The sequence below is a fragment of the Antennarius striatus genome, chromosome 5 (assembly GCF_040054535.1).
Source record: "Antennarius striatus isolate MH-2024 chromosome 5, ASM4005453v1, whole genome shotgun sequence".
NCBI classification, from domain to species: Eukaryota; Metazoa; Chordata; class Actinopteri; order Lophiiformes; family Antennariidae; genus Antennarius; species Antennarius striatus.
The window spans coordinates 19986877-20006087 of NC_090780.1; the positions used below are offsets into that span (position 1 = coordinate 19986877).

Genomic DNA, 19211 nt, shown 5'->3' on the forward strand with positions numbered 1-19211 from the left:
TACACTGCTGTTATGAAGATGTAATCAATCACCTGCTCCGACGGGGGCCACACGCAGCGCGGTCCGAGGTTCAGAACCCACAACGCCACGGAGGAGGAGGAAGAGGAAGAGGAAGAGGAGGGGTTAACGCGTCTGTTAATGACAAACACGCACCTGCACAGCTTGAGGTAAATCTGGAAATAAGGAAATAAGAGACGCGCAAGGAGACGGAGTTTCACTCTCATCCACAGCCATTAAACCTGTCAATCCCCCCCCCCCCCTCGAGTTGATCGCAATCGGCGCACGACGGGGAGGCCGCAGGTGTCCTGTGCACTCAGGTGCGCTTATTAATATCCACGGCTATGGTGTCTGCAAAGCGCGTGGAGATGTCGCGCGTAATTGCGCAGACACGTTAGATTAATTATTTAGTGTGTCGGTTCATCCGCACCATCCCAAAATATTCAACCTCACCAGCGCATGTGTGTGTGTGTGTGTGTGTGTGTGTGTGTGTGTCACAGTCCTCCTTTACCTTGGATAATGATGTATTGGCGCGCACAATTAGGCTGCATACCCATTTGCAAGGCTGGCGTGCGTTAAAGGCCCTGGCACCCCGCGACCACAACCGGGTGACGCATCCAACTGGCTCGGTGACGCGCGCACACACACACACACACACACACACACACACAGATGCCACTCATCCCTTCTGGACAACGTGACCCGGCAATTATCTCGCTAAACATGTAAAAGAAAAATCTCAGCAGGCCCCCCAGCAGGCGTGGAACCATGACTCTCTCTCTCTCTCCTGTTGTGTTTCCTCCTCTTCCTCCTCTCGCCGGTTTCACGGCTGATCCTCACTAAGCTGATATTTCGCTGACCAGCATTCAAGTCTCCTCATCTCTGATCCTTTTGGCTCTCTCTCCCTCTTTTTCCTCCCTCTTTCTCTTCTTCCGATTTGTTTCATTTGCTATTTTCTTTTACACCAAACTCTTATTTTGTATTTTACACTTTCTGCTTCTGTTTCTGTTCTGTTTGACACTTTCTGTTCTGCCATGTGCTCATTGGCCCATGTGTGTGTGCGTATGTACGTGTGAGTGTATGTGTGTGTGTGTGTGTGTGTGTGTGTGTGTGTACACGCTTGTGTTCCTGTTAGCTGATGCACCCTGTGACATATTGAGGTAATAAAAAGCTCCTCTGCAGGGACGGCTGCGGCCCACTAATTAAACACCTCCTATGCGACCTTCTTGCAGACGCCAGTTGCCATAGAATCCGGCTACATCTTTAGGGCGCTGCCTCCGAGCGCATCGCCCATATCTTAATCAAAGAAAAAGGAGGAAAAGGGAGAGTAAGAGACGAAGTTGCAAGGTCACCGAAACCCAATTATACGGTACACAAAATAATCTCCTCACTTGGGATGGAGCTATCAACTTGAAAAATTGAGACTTGTTTTCGCCGCTCTATTCAAACGTCCAGACAATTCTAGAGCAACGTGGTGACTATTTCATCAAATCAACAGCAATGTATTCAAATGGCTTCAGTTTCCTCCGTAGTTTCATATTTATAGCAGTAAAGCATACAAGGGGACAAAATAATCTTCCTTCTTTGGATGCTGGCCTCATCCTCAGAGATTAGATGAGGCCCCTGGCCCAAGGGACCTCAGGCAGGACCTGCTGCTCCTGCTTGTTGAAAGGAGCCGGTGGAGTTGGCTCAGGAATCTGATCAGGACGGATGGATGGATGGATGGATGGATGGATGGATGGATGGACGGAGGATCTCCATATGAGCCCATTGGTGAGAGCTTTGAGGATTATTTTCTAACAGCTTGGAGCAAATAAATGTAAATGTATACTGTGTGTGTGTGTGTGTGTGTGTGTGTGTGTGTGTGTGTGTGTGCGTGTGCGTGTGCGTGTGTGTTTGTGTGTGTGTTTGGGTCAAGTCTGCTGAATGAAAGTGTCCTCTGATTCTTCACTGGTGGGGCCAGGGTCGGCGTGGCAGACGACTCAGCACCTGTCAGTGGTCGAGTCCCCCTCATCAGTCACCACCTCCATATGCTGCCCATTAAAATCAGACATGTGGGCATTCGCCTGGCAAAGTTCTCGCTCCTCGTGACCCCCTCCACATCTGTTGACAAAGCTTTAAACACATGCAGCACAGAGACGGGGGAAAAGACAGTCATGGGGGGGGGATATGGGGGACAAGAAACAGCAGCTACACTTAACAATCATGAGGGAGTATTTCTGGCAGCTGGGAGGCAAATGTGGAATCTACTGAAAATACACTATAGTGTTAATGAGAGAACCTGTCTGGAACAATAGTGTGTCTCAGTGTGAAGGGTTTTAATTGTAGCCTATTGCACAGACACTGTACAGACCATAATAACAATAAGTAATACATAGGATAAACCAGGCCTGTGTGAGATACCTAAAGCCATCCCTTAACAGAGGTAAACTGGGTATAAATTGTGCTCACAGTATTTTCTGCTCTTCTGCTTCAGCAGCTCTTGACTTCATCTTGAGTTCGTCTTATCTCACTTTCTGCAAAGAACCAGCCTCCCATTAACCTTCTGTCAGGTCGCACCTCAACAGGACAGCTTGTTATCCCAATAAAGCACCGGCCAGATGATCCTGCTGCAAACTAAATTATGCATGTCACTTATATGTGAAGTTTTGGAGCAAGTTTAAGTTGCGTTTGCAGAACAATGGCCAAGAATGAAGAGGCAGGTTAGTCATGCTGGTATTGTTCTTCAGAAAGACAAATAAAATAATGCATTGCTTGGTATTACTAGAAAAAGAAGTCTCCAGGCGCTCTCCAGTTATGCTTTTGCCTTTTTTTGACATCAAAATCTTCTATCATGTGCGTATTCCACAGGATATGTCTTTGTTTTCTGGGATTTCTTCCTTTTTTTAAAAAAATTCTCATTAAATAAAATTCTATTTCTTTTCAGTTTTTTTTTAAATTAAGGCTCTGAGGTCAAAGGATATTGTCTTTTGTACAGATTATAAAAACCCTTGAGATAAATTATGATTTAATACACTGGTTGCATAAAACGTACCTTTACATGATCCGTGATACATTTCATTGATATAATAGATTATTGTTAGCAGTTTATCCTGAAGGAGACCTTCACTGCAGAATGGCCAGTAGCTTGAATCGACCATACATGTTAGTGTAGCCTGAGAGTGAATAAGAAAGAGATGGAATGATGAGTTCAAAGTGAGAGAAATATTCACACTACATACTGACAGCGCTGCTTAAATTGGAGTGTGTATTATACTTGTATAAAAAGTTAATATGCTTGTGTGTTTGTGTGTGTGTGTGTAAATGAAAGGAAGAACAGGAGCAGACTTGAGTCACTGTGTAAAATAAATGCAGAGGGCATTTCTCTTCAAATGGAGGGTATTCAAAGAGCAGGGGCTTTCAAAAGGAGACAGCACTGAGGGCAGTGGGGTTTGAACTGTGTTTGTGCAAAGCTGCCTTTAAAAAAATAATAAAAAAAACAGAATTCTTGAAGAGTATTCGCTTTTCTTGAAGGAGGGGGAGATTATTAGAAAAATAAAATAAAGAGAAAGCGATGGAGCCCAGGCAGACAGAGAGAACGGGAGTTTACTAATCAACCAGGGAGCAAAGAGAGAAATAAGAGCGAGGAGGGAGTTTGACTGGAAGGTAAGAGCAAGAAAGACAGGGAGAGAAAGAGCGGGACACGGAGAGGGAGAACATTTGCCCGGGGCGCTGCTACGTGCTCCGCCTTCCTTCTCCTCTTTCTTCAAGAGTCTCGGAGAGGAAGAACGAAAGAGAGAGGAAGATGAGTAAGAACAAAAACCCACTTTCCATGCGTACCTATGGGAGCGTTGAGGCGGGCCCTGCTCTATATAGGCTGAACCAATCTGACCTCAGCGCTGTTGGAGTGATGGCTAGTGAATTAGCATGTCAGTGGCCCGGTGCCCTTTCGTGCCAGCTCCCTCACACCCATAATAAACACACTCCATCATCCACTCGACCCGATCACACTGCCCAAAGAGAGCATATTAATTATAGATGTACGTTAAATTACTTTCATTACCACTCCAGCTTCATGGATGGGACGGAGACAGGGGTGATGGATGGAAAGAGGTTTGCGAGACCTCCCCGAGTCACAAATACCCCATTTTACTTTGTCCAGTCCATTCATTCTTCGTACCCCACCAGTTCCTCCAGATTGGGCGCATTTCTCCCTATCTCAATCTGTATTTTTCTTTGACATGTAAAACATTCTTCCCTCACCATCCCAGCGCAAAGGCTTCTTATTCACAGGTTGTTGTCTCACCACACCTCATGTGTGAACCCACTGGGATCTACCCACCAGTGAATGACGAAACCGAATGGCTCAAAGAATGGAGAGCGGGGAAGGAAGCCTTTGGATTCACTGGATACAAATACTCCTGAATGATAAAGACATTCATATTATTACAGTTGTTTGCTATTGAATGGTATGTTTTAAAGTCCTCCTTGTCAATCTATTCATTAGCTGTGGATCACCTCCTTCACAGGAACACGTTGTGACATTTCAAATAATATTTGCCAAAGCCTCCACTGTGCGCTATTCATGATTAACCTTTTTTCAGATGCTAATTCCAACACTCCAAAGGGAATTACCTGACGCCTGGTGTTGCTTTATAGAAACAGGAAAATTTCCTGCATTATCAAGCATTAACTATCTGCTTACTGCCTGAGCGAATGATATGTACCACAGCTTTACATTAAACCTGAAGGCCACTCCAGGATTTGTACAGTGGTCTTCAGGCTTGTGTGCATATGTGGTGCATGTGTGTGTGTGTGTGTGTGTGTGTGTGTGTGTGTGTGTGTGTCCTTGTTCCATTGTGTTCTGTAAGTTTGATCTCACTGCGCATTACACCGGTATAGCTTGTGCTTGCTCAAGACCCTGGGCCTATCTAATCTCTGCTGCTCTGAAACATCCCATTCAATTTCTTCCGTTGATTGATGCCACTGCTCTTTGAGCCCCTCTGAGAGCTCATTCTTTCCCTCCGGCTTGTCTCGGGCTCTTCGTTTGTACAAGCCACTCCAGATTCATCGGGTCAGGCGTCTATTGTAAACATCCAAGAATCTGCTTCACGCAGATACAAAAAGGTCAGGAGGGCTGGTAATCAACATCAACACACCGGTCGCTTGTCTGTACAAGGGTTGTGGAAAAGAGTTTGGTGCACACAGACAGGAATGTTTTCATCCAGAGTCAGACCCAATTATGTGCTGGCTACTGCAATTTGATTTAATTTAGCACTTCTAACCATCCTCTCTAGCTGGCAAGTGATAAACTCCAACACACATTTTGTTCTTTTCTGAATTTGCTTAAATTTCAAAACAAGGACAATTTGCAGCAATGTTGGCACCCCCCCCCCCCTTCCTTTGTACTGGGGTGTCTTTTTAACAAAAGCACTGAAGCAAGTGCCACAAAGGGCTCTATACAACAAATGGAAGAGGATTTCTCCACTGTGGAGGCTCACATTAATCTTGCAGGAGGAAAAAAAGGTATTTTTCCAACTCGCATCACCTGGTCACCTGACCACCTACAAGACCCTCTGGAGAGCTACTTTTTTTTTTTTAAATATCCATGCAGAACACGGAGGACAATAGCTATTCAGAGAGAACACAAACTGTGAGGGCAGACCGTCGGGGAGGAAGTCCTGCAAGGCCGGAGGGGAGCAGGAGAAGAAATATATTAATAATGATATACAGCATCCATCGCCTCGTCTCTGGGGTACCCTTCCACCTTGTCATGGTCAAATACCTTGCATTATACTTGAGCAAAGGGGCAGGAGATGGCAAAAATGTGTGTTTGAACGTGCATTTCTAATTTATTGGCCCACTGATTTGCTGATGTTGGTGAGGCTGCACGCTGTTAGGAGCACTAGCCTGAAACATCCGGGCCTCGCTTCATTAAGTGCTCACGCCCTTAAGCTGCTGACATTTCCAAACGTGTTCCCCTGTCTTCTAATTGTCGTGAAAAATTGGACACATCCGCAGACATTGAGAAAGCCGTGTGGTAGATCTTCATTTGACAACGCATCTCTTGTGAGAGAGTTTGTTACCTCACTGCCATGTAAAAGAAAAAAATTACTGTTGCTCTCAATGAGCGATGTAGAAATTGAAACTGGATTATTCCTTCTCTTCTTTACCAGGACACAATTTTTTCTCCAACAATATGGTGACTGAAGGCATCTTTGTCCAATATTTGAATTGAGCTGTAATAAAATGAGTTAACTAAATAAAATCAAAGCTGTGGATTCAGGAAATGTTTTGCAGCCAAGTCAGACAAATATTTATTTAGAAGCCAATAAGAAACACACAGGATGAAGAAATGATAATTTAATTAAAAAACACAGATTAGTTGGGACCGGGCTTTGACAGCAGATTATGCTATGACGTCATGCATACAGTATGCCAACACAAAACACATTGCAGATACTAAGTAACTGCTGCCTGGAGAATTGGTGACACAATCAATAAATAGATGCTCCAAGCTGAAGATTTGATTTCATTCTTTGGTTTCCCTGCAATCTGACAAGTAAGATATGTTTTAATGTAATACCATTTTAGCTTTGACCAGTAGAATGAGGTGGAGGTGAAAGACTATCAAATGCTTTTTTTAAACCCACTAATGTCCTGAAATTTTACCTAACTATCTATATCTATCTATAAAAGATGTCATACTCCAGCAGAATTTTGACCTTGTGAATTAACTTTCTTGCCAACATGCCTATCCCTGAGCACCACTAAACAGCTTCCGCTGGACCTGATGGAAGAGATCTTACACCCCAGCCTCATCTTTCTGCTCCTGACGAAAAGTCCCATTTAGAAGGGAGGCAGCCGGAACATTTACACTATTTCCTTATAAACTGTTCAACCACCTGTGTAGCTGTCAGTCAAAGATAGCTCCCAGTCTTTAAATGCAACATGATGTGTACCTTCACTCTAAATACTCCGATTTGCTTGATAAGTGAGTTAAACTATTAATGAATACAGACAGAATTATGCAAGTTTCTAACCACCTGATTTAATTAAAATTCTAATTTGAGAAATAAAACGACAAAGTGAAACGGAAAGTCACTTGGTAAATAAAACACGATGTACAGTACATAAAAATTAAGTATTTTCCATAATTTAAATCTGACAGCCGCTATTAATGATGTTATCTTGCGCGCTCTTCTATAATTTAATGTCACCGGATTGGAAAATTTTCACTACCAGCCGTTTATCACTGTGAACCAACATTTAATATTTACAAAACTATGGATAAAAATGCACATTAACTCTGGACTTTGGTTAAATTTCCTCTTAAGTAATGCAAACCTTGTAGGGGAGGAAACAGGAATGAGTTATTCTATGCATTAACACCCACACGGCCCCTTATAGGCACAGCAGGTAGAAGAATCACATTTACATGAGTGTCACTGCATTCTCTGGACATTGATCTCCCCGGGTTTCGATCTCTTCAGCCTCAGGCTCAGTTTGCTCCATCTCTACCTCAGTAGTCTGTTTCATCTCCATCAAGTCTTGGTTTTCCACAGTGTTTTGGTTCTGCACTTTGTCCCTTGCTGTCTTCTCTTTTTTCCCCATGTGGTAGCTGTAGATGTTCATGATGAAGAGAAAGACTCCACCCATCAAGATCACTGAACCACACATGAGGAAAAGGTACTTGTAGTCACCAGAGATGTCCACCAGCAACCCTACGGTATGAAGAGAGGGGCAGAAACGTGCAAAGAAATTACATTTCAGATCAAGGGAGTGTCAGCATTACTTATTGTGTAACACGCCAATAATTGTACATTCTGAAAACGCTGAACACTATCTTTCTTTAACCACTAATCAAGCTTGAAGGTGAGGAGCAGTACCAGACTCAGGTTTGGGGAGTGTGTGTAAAATATTGAGTGCAACCAGGGCCCAATTTGAGAAGAGCCATGTTGGAAATGACAGAGGGCCATTACACTCTTCCTGGCTCCCCCTGCATCTCTGGGAAGGCAATTTGGACGGCTGCTACTGAAACGAATCAGAAGAGAGGCCCATTCTCAGAGCCATAAATATCAGGACCAATTCTGCAGAAAAGTGACAAATGTAGTTTAGACGAGATTTAAGCCTCCAGGTTTCCAGAGTCTATCCCCCCCCCCCGCCCCCCCAGCAACCAGCCTCGACCACCTCTGCCTCCAGAGGAGGATCGATGGGTCAGTGTCGCCATCTCTCAGTCTGAGCATGTATGACAATCGGTCTGATCAACCCCCTGCATTAAACTCTCCCTTTTATACCCTTTTAGCATGTAGTTGAATCCGTTGAAGAAGGAGTTCAGAGAATGTGGTATATTTCAAGAAATGATGCGTTTTGTCCTTAAAGGCACCTAAACTTTCAAAGAAACTTTCAGTAAATTCACGAAACGGAAGCAATTCTTTTTTTCTTTCATCATCAGCAGCATCAATAATAACCAACATACACTATTTACTGTAAACATTTTTTTTTTGGTATAAAACCAATCAGCTTAAATTGCTCGTCGTAATGTGAGGTCTGCCTAAGTTCACTAAATAACACCTTGCAACGTTGACCTATAATGATCGTTGCGCGTGTGCATTTACTGTAATGCACCCCATTAGCAGGCGGGGGGGTCACTTTGTATTTAAATGACTTCCAACCATCTCAATGCGAGCTGCATCATGTGATTGATAGCACTCATCTGCTGCATGTAAGCCGACGACCATCACCCTCATTAAGACAGGCCCTGATTGGCTGGGCAGTAATTACGTCCATCTGGCATAGTCACCTCTTTTTTAATGTATGCACGGTTTAATACAGGACTTCAATGATGAGTTTGAACTGAGCGTCATTGAACACCCAAAGCAAGAGGCTAATTGCACCCACTTACCTCACTTCTACCTAATTGGACTGACCCTGCAGTTTTTTTTTGGGGGGGGGAGCAGTAATAAGCAAACTGGTTGGGGGAGGCATAACGATTGTGCCTTCTGGAAGGGAATGTTACACATGTAAAGAGGCCCGTATTTACCCCATTAAATGGGTGCCTCAGAACTAGGCTGCACCACACAAACTGGGGGGTTGGGGAGGGGAGGTGGGGGTGGGGGTGGGGGGTCAACGAAGTTTCACCTCATTAAAACAAGAAAAAGTTGGACCCACATGTAGAGCTGATTCAGCTGTGTGCAGTGACACACGCAGTATGTCCTCGGTGTGTTTGCCTAGAACACTAAACATCCCTCTCTGCATGAAGTTCAAAGGTGAAATATTGATTGGTGTGCGTGAGAGCGAACGCAACCTGGGTTGTGTTTTTTTTTTAAAACTTTTTGATTCCATTTGTCTGCATCGACTTTTAAACCCAACCACTTAAACACGCTGCCGTGGTGGTTGGAGGGTTACTCTATATGCTGTTTAATGAACTGATGCTGTGTTACACACTGACTACATGTGATGTACGTGGCACAAGCTTTTTAGAGGGACAGTGACACGATGCACGTGGTTAATGTACTGTAATCGCTGATAATACTCCTCTCATGCGCTTTCATGAACCAAGCAGGAATAGGGCAGAACAAACTCTGCCCTATTCCAGGTCATGTTTAACTATTGTATGGCATTAATAAGCAGGAATAGAGCGCATCCTGAGCAAAATAAACTTATTAATTCATAGTTGTTATTATTCATTTTGGGTTTTCTGTGAGGATTTCATCAAGAAAGAGAATAAATTGTTCACAGAAGCCATTTTGTTAGACAAGATAAAAGATAATATATAGTTTCTGCCCATGTAGGGTTTTTTTCTCTACATCTTCCCCATCCCTGAGGAGCAGTGGGCTGCCCTTAAGGTTGCAGAGGAGATAATTGTGGTTTGGTTTCTTTCTCAAGGAAGACTGTACATGTACACCACAGGGGGCAGGGGTTAAACCACAAATACAGCACATGACCAACAAAATATATAAAAACTGTGGATAAATTATTTGCTTTGCTTGTTGTTTTGTTCAACTAAGTCACAAAAAAGACAGTAATAATCTGTTTACAATTTCACAAATTAACACATTTGCTGCACCTTGAACTGCAGAAATTTTCCATTCCTGCCACCCCAGAAATTAAAAATGACTAATTCCTCTAAATTTATCTTCTAAATCTACTTGCTACACCTTCATCTTCTAAACTTATATTAGAAAAGCCTGAGCAATGAGCAGGGGAATCTTCATTACAACTTTATAAAACTAACTAGTCACTTTTTTCTATGTGCTCCATCCAGTTAACCATCCTTTTCTGTCTGTGTGTCAGCAATTACTACTACCCTTAAAAATAAAAAGAAGTACAGACTTTAATATGACTGTAAAAAACACAAAAAGGAGTACGGATTTCAATTCAAATCGCTATATTGTATGGAAAGTTGCTTTTGTAAGCCCCACTTCACTCATTTTCTCTTCTACTACAGAACCAAGCAGCCTAAGGGAATTTAAAGTGAAGTATGATTATCTTGGCTGTGTCTGCCAGTGTAGATTCAAGAAGCAACACAAACAAGAAGATGTTTTGTTTCCACCCTTTTTTTGTCTGTGATTCAGCCTGCTTCTACCATATCTGTCTATACAGTAGCTAACAGTTGACATGCACAGTTACCTGCAGTAGGTGGTCCCACTAGCATGGGGATGCACTCGATCATGGTGACCAGTCCAACAGCAGAGGGGAAGCGCTGGCTTCCCATCAGGTCCATCAGGCACTCGAATATCAGGGCGAAGGTCATGCCAAAACTGGTGCCAAAAAGCACCGTATAGACCACAATGGAGATGTAGCTCTTCGTCAGCGGACACAGTAAATGGCACAGACCATTGAAGGCAATGGCAAGACTGAAGAAGTACTGGATTCTGGGCCTGATCAACTTGGTATTGGCAACTAGACCTGTGCCAGGTCGAACCAACATATCCACAAAGCCCATAATAGTAAGAAGATAGGCTGCGGAGTACTCCTCAATGCCTTGGCTAATAGCATAGGTTGAGAGGAACACAATGGGTGCGTAGGCTCCTAGAATGAACAGCATGCTCCCGATGAGGTATATGACGAAGCCTCTATCCTTGAAAAGGGAGAAATCCAGTAAGGTCATAAGAGTCTTTATCCTGCTTATCTTTGGCTGAGTGTTGCTGTTGTTTGGCTGTTTCTCCAGTGCCGTCTGTGGCGAACTCCTGGGCATTATGACAGGCCTCATAAGGGCCCCAGCAACACAGCAATTGAGAATCATACCCCCGAGCACAAGGAGGCTTCCTCTCCAGCCAAAGTTCGTGAGTAAATATTGGCTGACAGGCGCCAAGACAGACACAAACACTGGACTCCCCGCCATGACCAGTCCATTGGCGAGAGGACGCTTCGCCAGGAAATACTTGCTGATGATGGTGAGAGATGCATTGAGGTTGAAGGAGAGTCCACAACCTGCAGAGAAAAAAGAAACCCTCAGCCTTTCAAAGTCTGCAGTTAGAAAGTGATCTTTTTTAAATTAAATATAGCCTTGTTCTGGATTGAGCTCATTAAGATTCCATTTCATTTAACCTCTGCTGGCAACAATATTATTACAGGCTTGTTAGATTTATTCAGAAGTAATTCCTCCAGTCATAAAGAAATAAGTTCATTCACTTGCCTTTAATCCAAAACTTTTGTGGACAGAAAGCTACAAGTAGATACGCTCCAATGTCCATTTACTTTCATCAACTGAATTAACTTCACTCATTCTATGAGAGTTCAAGAAAAATATTCTGTAATATTATCTTTATTATATCTTGTGAACACAACATATTCATTCACATGTTTGAATACAAGTCATTTTAGCATTTTTTTCAATAAAAGATATTAAAAAGCTAAACTTCCACAGAAAAATGTATTGCAATTCACAAAACATTATGCTTTTATTAAGTGTCTAAGCTGCTATAAATTAAAAGCGATGATACTGTGTTCTGCATATTACCATATCTGTGGGGGTTAAAATAATAGTTCACATTTCTTTAAAGTACATTTCTTAACATCATATTAAGTATTTTATCATGCAGTCACCATTTCATATTTGGCAAATACTTTTTTTGCAAAGTGATAGCAAAAATACGTGAACACAATAACACTGTGATGTTAATAAGTGAAAACAAATAAAAAGTTATTTTAAAAAATCAGCATGGAGTTTTGATGTAGCTGACATATTTTTTCGTACTTGTGAAACTGGAAATCGACAGTAAAACGTCTCATTATGAAATAAATGTTTGGGGGTTTTTTTTTTTTCATAATTTAACAGCTAAAGAATAACGGTACCGTCTGCAATTATCTCACTTCTCCATAAACCCTCAGTTTCACTCCGCCATTTGTCTGAAACCTCCTGGCAAAATGATAGCTAACTTGCTATCAGTGCAGGCCGATTGTCTGGCACTATTTTTATATGCATTCATGTCTCCATTATAGATTAAATGAATGAATAAAGTCATGAATTTAACAGATCTGGTGCATGTGCAACAGCAGTGCCAGACATCACTTTGATGCAGACATGACGACAACAACTAGAGTTACTTTCCTCTCTTTTCCCATGAATAAAAAACAAATTTTTTTGGATATTTTTGTAGAATGACTTTAAATGAAGTTTCCAGGTGGCCACTGACAAGAGTGGCAATTAGAGTGGCATCTGATCTGACAGCCATTTCATTGTTGTATGGCACTAAATTATACACCTCACACTTGTTCACTGTTAGCAGTCTTTTTCCTGATCATTCTTCTGTTGATATCTTTAACGCTGTATCACTTGAAGGAATTTTAATCCCCGAAGGGAAAGTAAGTTTTTGTTAGTCAATCACACGCATGCATATTAGTGTGCACATATTAGTGTGACTTTGTGTTGTGACAGTAAAGCTAACTTTACTTATCAAAAGAAAATACAGAAGAAAAAAGATGAAATTTGATGAAATTTCCAAATTTGACAATGACCTTTATGAACAAGGATAACTATCCACTCGAGGAAGCTATCCTGAGTCATTTGTCAGAAAAATTATTACGCTTTTGCATAAGTGCATATATTTGTGCATGCTTGTGTAACGACGCTTGTTTGTCTGCTGGGTGAAATTACACACTGCCTATCTGTCAGTGTGGCGTCCGTAGAGGAGCAGGAGAGGGCACACACATGGCCTGGGGCACCCAACATGGCCCCGCCACTTGCTGGGTCTATTAATCCTACACAGCAGTCCTTGGCAGGGTAATGAGCCTCCCTAAGAGGGTGACAATGAGCCCCCCATGTGATGACCATGATGGGAGCCTACAGGAGAGTACAGAGGGCCATAGGAGACCAAACTCTCATAGATCAGAAAACGTTCTGTTTTAATTACACTCCGGGTTCCCTTGGTGCTCCAACTGCGCCTCAGGAGGTGGGGCAGATGCCCTGGGCCCCCACGAACAGCACAGCAAAGAGATAAAAATGTGGCAAAGAGAACAGAGACTCCATAGAGAGGTGACTCAGAGTTACAAAACAAAAAAAGTCAAAATACATCTTTTCTATATTCATTTTGAGTTGTGATCAGTTCAATTAAAACGACTCCCTAGTCTGCAATACAAAAAAAAAAAAAAAAGCTTGTTTATTGTGGCATCAGTGACACAAATAAAAGCAATATCTTCATAAAAGTTACCTCCAACGATGCCGATGCAAAGGTAGAGGTAAATGATGGAGTCAGCAAAAGAAGCGATGGCCATTGAGATCCCGCACATCAGCCCACCGGTTATGACTACTAGACGGCTTCCAAAACGATTCACCAGCACACTGCTTATGGGTCCTGCAAGGAAGAAAGGAAAGAGAAGAACAGGATCATGTTAGATCTCAATAAATAAAAACAGTTAGCATCTGTTAACTTACCTACTGCTAATGATAAAAGTTTCACACAATCCCACCAGACCTCACACGCTGTCAAACCAAAGGCAAAAGGACATTGCAGTGGGTGCTGGATGCCACATATTTGCGTAAAGGGCAAAGCAACATTTTGAGTCATTATACTCTTCCCTGATTATGTCAAATAGTGCACTCAGTGATCAATCAAGAATTAAACAGCCTTTTATATGCTGTCAGTCTTCCCTTCATTCATAACCTTGCCTGTAAGAGTGACATTGCACCACCAGTAGTTTTTATTCTCCTTGCCAAGAAGACCAATCATTTGAATATATATAAATTTTTTCAATTGATATACAGGAATTGGGAGACTATTAATCAAACTAGTATATAAGTTTCCATGATTATTGAAACAGTGTAAGTCAGTGATGGAAAGGATCTCCATATGTATGGTGATACCTGAAAACAAAGAACAGATTATATGGTTTGGTGTTAGATAAATACTTTATTGATCCAAACGGAAATTTCGGAATCTATCTGTTCATTTATGAAACACGAGTGATTTTGAATCACTTTCACCTGCTTTGGCGCAAATTAAAATAGCCACAGGTGCAATGGAGAGACAAACGCTAAACAACTCCCAAAAGGAGAAATGTTTATCAAGTTGTGGATCTGAATATCCCTGTAGACTGCATTTTGTTACATGTGATGAGCCTAGAGCAGTGAACTGTATGCTGCTTTGGATATACCACTGAGTAAAATTTTCAAACCATTTTACATAGTGAGATGGAAAACTGAAAATATAAATTGTGGAACAATCCCATTATTTAAATGCACAACTGATTATATTTAATTAATGTATAATCTAGGAACATGGGAAAACTAAAAGGACAATAGTCAGTGTCCTCCATATATTTTGATGGAAATGTGATGCAAAAGTCCCCATAATGATTAGAATACTGCAACTGTGTGTTCACTTTATTTAATCCTGGGCTGCTTTGGGAACTTCGTAAACTCAAGGATGTTTGAATTTGACAATAAACTGCATTTATCAGTGAAGGCAAGCAGAAGAACAGATTGACACCAGCTTTGTTTTAGTTAACTGTGTAGTTAAGTTTTGAATAGGACATTAGAAAGTTGTTTGTCTAATGTGTCGTCTCCATGTCGTGTTCAAGTGTCCACTGACAATGTAGTAAAATCAACATTACGGCTACACAAACAACAACACATAAGATAAGTGGAACGGATATGTGTCTATTCTTTAATGTTTTGGGTTTTTTGTGCTGGCGCTGAGCTACCACAAAAGCATGAAGAGTGAGCTGTACAGAACTATACAGAACGGCGTAGTACGGCTGTATCGCTGTAACTACAGGACATAAAAATATCCATCCTGTGGTTTATATAGTTAACCCAATGCCTGCAGGGGTCAAAGATTGATCATTTTTCTCTGTAGCTGTGTTTCAATGGGGCATCTCCAACATCACCGCTATTTCTACTTCCATTAGAAGTTCGTCATTTGGACTCCTCGAGTCAGAGGTTCTCTGAAGAGGCTTTACATTTCTCCCATGGGGAGTTTGATGCAAGACCCCCGCGTGCTGAACCTTCCTCTCATATATCCCTTGTGTCTCTCTCCTCCACTGGGTGACATTGCTGGAGCTTTGCCAAGGACAATATGATAAAGTCTTGTGTCTGAGCCACAGTGGAGGCGAATATTTCACAACTTAGGTCCCTCCACATTGAGTGCAGGTGACACACACATTTTGTTGTAATGTAACCTTGAAAAAAAGATGCTGATAATGTCACATAAAGCCTCAACAAGACTTATTTCCACGAAAATTCAATTGTTTGACCAGTATTTTAAGAGCTGTAGAGATGTACAGTACTCATATGAAATTGTGTGCCTCACCCAGATTATCCAAACAAGATGGTATTTCCTTAAAAACCACTCAAGTGTTATTGATCCAAAAGAATGGATGTACTAATGTACATCATCGGCAGCAAGGTATCAATAAAATATAAAAGAACCATTTGTTTTCATACAATGTGAGAAAAATATCTGCCTGAAACACTTGTTATGAATAAAAACTGTAGCTGATAAAATGAGGTTAACATTGACAATGTTTAACAAAAAGACTGAAAAAGTCCAATATGAAGTCAGACACCTTCCCCCACTAACAGAACACAGTAGTTTTCTGTTTCAACAAAGCTGGTTAAAATCCATAAGTAAATATCATTAACATCTGTAATGACAAAGCCTGGGTGGAACAAGTTTGGAACAGTCAAAATTAACATCCCAGTGCAGTGTTTGGCTTAGAATTACTGCTGTCATTATTATGCATTTCTCAATTTTTTGCAAAGGTATCAAATGCATCTATTATTAACAGTTGGCGAGACCGACAATTCTCACGATAACCCAACTCAACAAACCATTGGAAACATTGCATTACAGTTATTGAAAAGTCCTTGTTTGTTACAAATAAGCAAATCGTTTCCATAATTTCCAGAATTTTGGGTGTTTGACAAATGAAAGTTTCCTAAAAAAGACTGATTTTAAAAAAAAAAACACTGAAATATTTAGAGCAGCAAACACAGCATTAAACTGCTGAAAAACTGTTGTTGGGTCTTTTTGAATGAAATTACAAATATTTTAATCTAATTTTATTAAAGACTCCAATGTATACTTTCACTTGATACCTCCATTGACCACTTTAAATTCCTTCCTCTATGCAGTATCAACATTAAGTTAAATGTGAGTCAGATGAGTCTTTCGGTATGCGCTACCATCACCTCTCTTGTTAGGCAACCTAGAACAATTTCAGTTGGATATCATGTGAGCTCAATTCACCAATTACCTCTCCTCTCCCGATGAGCTCACTGCACAATAGTCGTCTTGTTTGCGCTGAGGATGGACATCAAATGACTTTCATCCCGTTTGTTCCAAAAATGGGATATACTGAATTGTATACACTGGCTGTTTGCCAGTTGATGAATACATACATAAAACAACTTGTCCTCATCTCCCACACAGGGACACACACACACACACACACACACACACACACACACACACACACACACACACACATCTCAAGTCAGCTGGATGATACCTAGAGTCACTGTGTTGCTATGGTATCTGACAGGAGCTTCCATGCTGTTGAGATATAGAATGTCAGCCGGTGGCTGAAGGCTGTTGTTCTCTTGTGTGGATCTTTCATGATGAGGATTGTCCTGCCCTTACTCAGCCAGTCTGGACTGAATACACTTTCTTGTACTTATACTTCATCCAGGACTCCTTTCGCATGTCACCACTTCTGCACTTCTGTTAGGTGACAAACTTCCCTCTGGGAATTATCGATTTTGGCTTCCAACCTTCTCCTGCATGGGAGACACTCTCTGCATGTGTCACTCTCAGTCTTACACACAAGTCCTGCAGGATAAGTGTTGCAGCAGCAAATAAATGTTGTCTTTGTGATGGTGGCAGTATGGATTGTGACTGCAGCTGTATTCACATCTGACAGCATCTCCAGAGACGGGACTTTGTCAGCGAGCTCATCGTCTTATGGATGTTGCGGCCATGACTGGTGACATATCATTTCAACATGCACTCCTCTATTGATGTATTTTCTACTGCTTAGTTGTGTTGTATACATGTCTGCAGTCGTCTTTCAATTTCCAGCAGTGACTGAAGCAGTCCTTCTATTGATATGGATGATGGAGCACTGGGGTCGATGTGGAGCTGGGTCTTCTTAATATCCATAGATCCCTTACGCTTTACATGTAACCTTGTTCATTATTTCTGTTTCTATAACAAATACGATGTTCTGCTATGACAAATTTCAGACACTGCATCACAGAACATCACAAAAAAAGTAAAATGAGCATCGTAATTCCATCTTGAGTAGTCCACCTTGTTCTCCTACTCTGAAATCTCAGAATGAGCTTTTGCAGGATACATTTGAACTAGTAAAACTGTCAGAACCGCAATCTTACAGCCTAAAGGAAGAGAAAAAAATAGCCACAACTCAATCTGTAACTCACCGCATCCATACATGGCTGCTAGCATGATAGAGGAGATCAATGCTACTTCGCTGAAGCTGGAACCCAAGTGTGCTTGGATATCTCTGAAGAAAATAGAGAGGATTTTGGGTATGGAGTACGCGAATCCAACGGAAACATGAGCCCCTATTACAACCATCCAGCCCCAACCACCATCCAAGGGTTTGAAGGCCGACCCGTCTGCTGGAGTCGGGGACATGTTCCTGTTCAGAGAGCAGAAAACAAAAATTACAAGACATATCAAAACAACATGTACATTTCAACTGATTAAGCCTACATTAAAATGCTTTGTCGAATCAATCTTGCTTGTATGGCAGCTTTATGGTCAAAATAGAATTTTGACCATAAACTCCTTTGTAGTTGTTTCCTTTGTCCCTTCTGAATTTGAGGACAAATTTCTAGATTAGTAAATACTGTATTGGCTATGGTGAGGTTTTAGTGGATAAGGTTTTCATTTATTTGAGAATCTCATCCGTTTGAAATACATTTTGTGCAGTTTAAGTGATTGAATATGAAGATTTATTTTTACTCAATCTGCTTCAAGAAGTGTTTTGTCACTTTTCAAATATTTTGAGTAAAACTATTGATTTATGCAAAAAAAAAAAATATTGGTTTTGAGAATAGATTCCTTCTGGACCAGGACTTTGGCTCTCCTATCATTTGTACTCACCCACTCTGAACATACAACCCAGGCGACAAACAGATGTTTAACAAAGGGGTTACCAAAACGGAGTGCTGCAATGGTAATTCTTTGGGGGTTTTTTTCCCAAATAAAGAAGCCGTACTGACTACGGGTGATTCTAAGGCGGTTGTCATCGTTTGACAAGTGTGAACGTGTTTTTTTGTTTTTTTTCTTTAAATACTTTTGGATGTCGAGGCTGAATTTGCTGAGCGGAGAGCCGGTTACAGTAAACATAATACCATCATACAACAAAACCACTTCAGCGATGAAGTCTTGTTCCAGAATTGTGACCCAGACCCTGAAAACTTTTCCACCGGTAGAAACATCGAAGCGCATGTAGGAGAGCGCGTTCTTCCCACGTGGGCACAGATCCAGGAAGTAACACGCCGCACTCATACATCAATTTTAAAAGCAATAAAAAACCGATCGACTCGTCGCTCAATTCCCACATAGGTCTTACCTTTACTTCAGCGTCTGCACGGCTCTCTTTATCAGTTCGACGTCTGACTGATGCCCCAGTTCGATACGTCGCTGACGTCACGTCACGTTACCGGCAGTCTCGTGTGGAGCGCGTTGCAGCTTTGACTAGTTTCAGGTTGATTACTTTAAGAATGCAGTCCTTTGCATATAGTAGTTATATCTAGAGGA

General features: G+C 41.6%; 1 protein-coding gene across 1 annotated transcript; it reads right to left on the reverse strand.

Moving 5' to 3' along the window:
• Positions 1–6426: 6426 nt before the first annotated feature.
• Positions 6427–19147, reverse strand: LOC137595655 (monocarboxylate transporter 2-like). Its single transcript, XM_068315868.1, has 5 exons — positions 19024–19147; positions 17864–18084; positions 13632–13775; positions 10609–11412; positions 6427–7700 (listed from the first exon to the last, which is right to left on the reverse strand). The coding sequence occupies exons 2-5, from the start codon at positions 18078–18080 to the stop codon at positions 7411–7413; spliced, it is 1455 nt and encodes a 484-aa protein (XP_068171969.1). The 5' UTR covers positions 18081–18084; positions 19024–19147; the 3' UTR covers positions 6427–7410.
• Between the last annotated feature and the right edge of the window lie 64 nt (positions 19148–19211).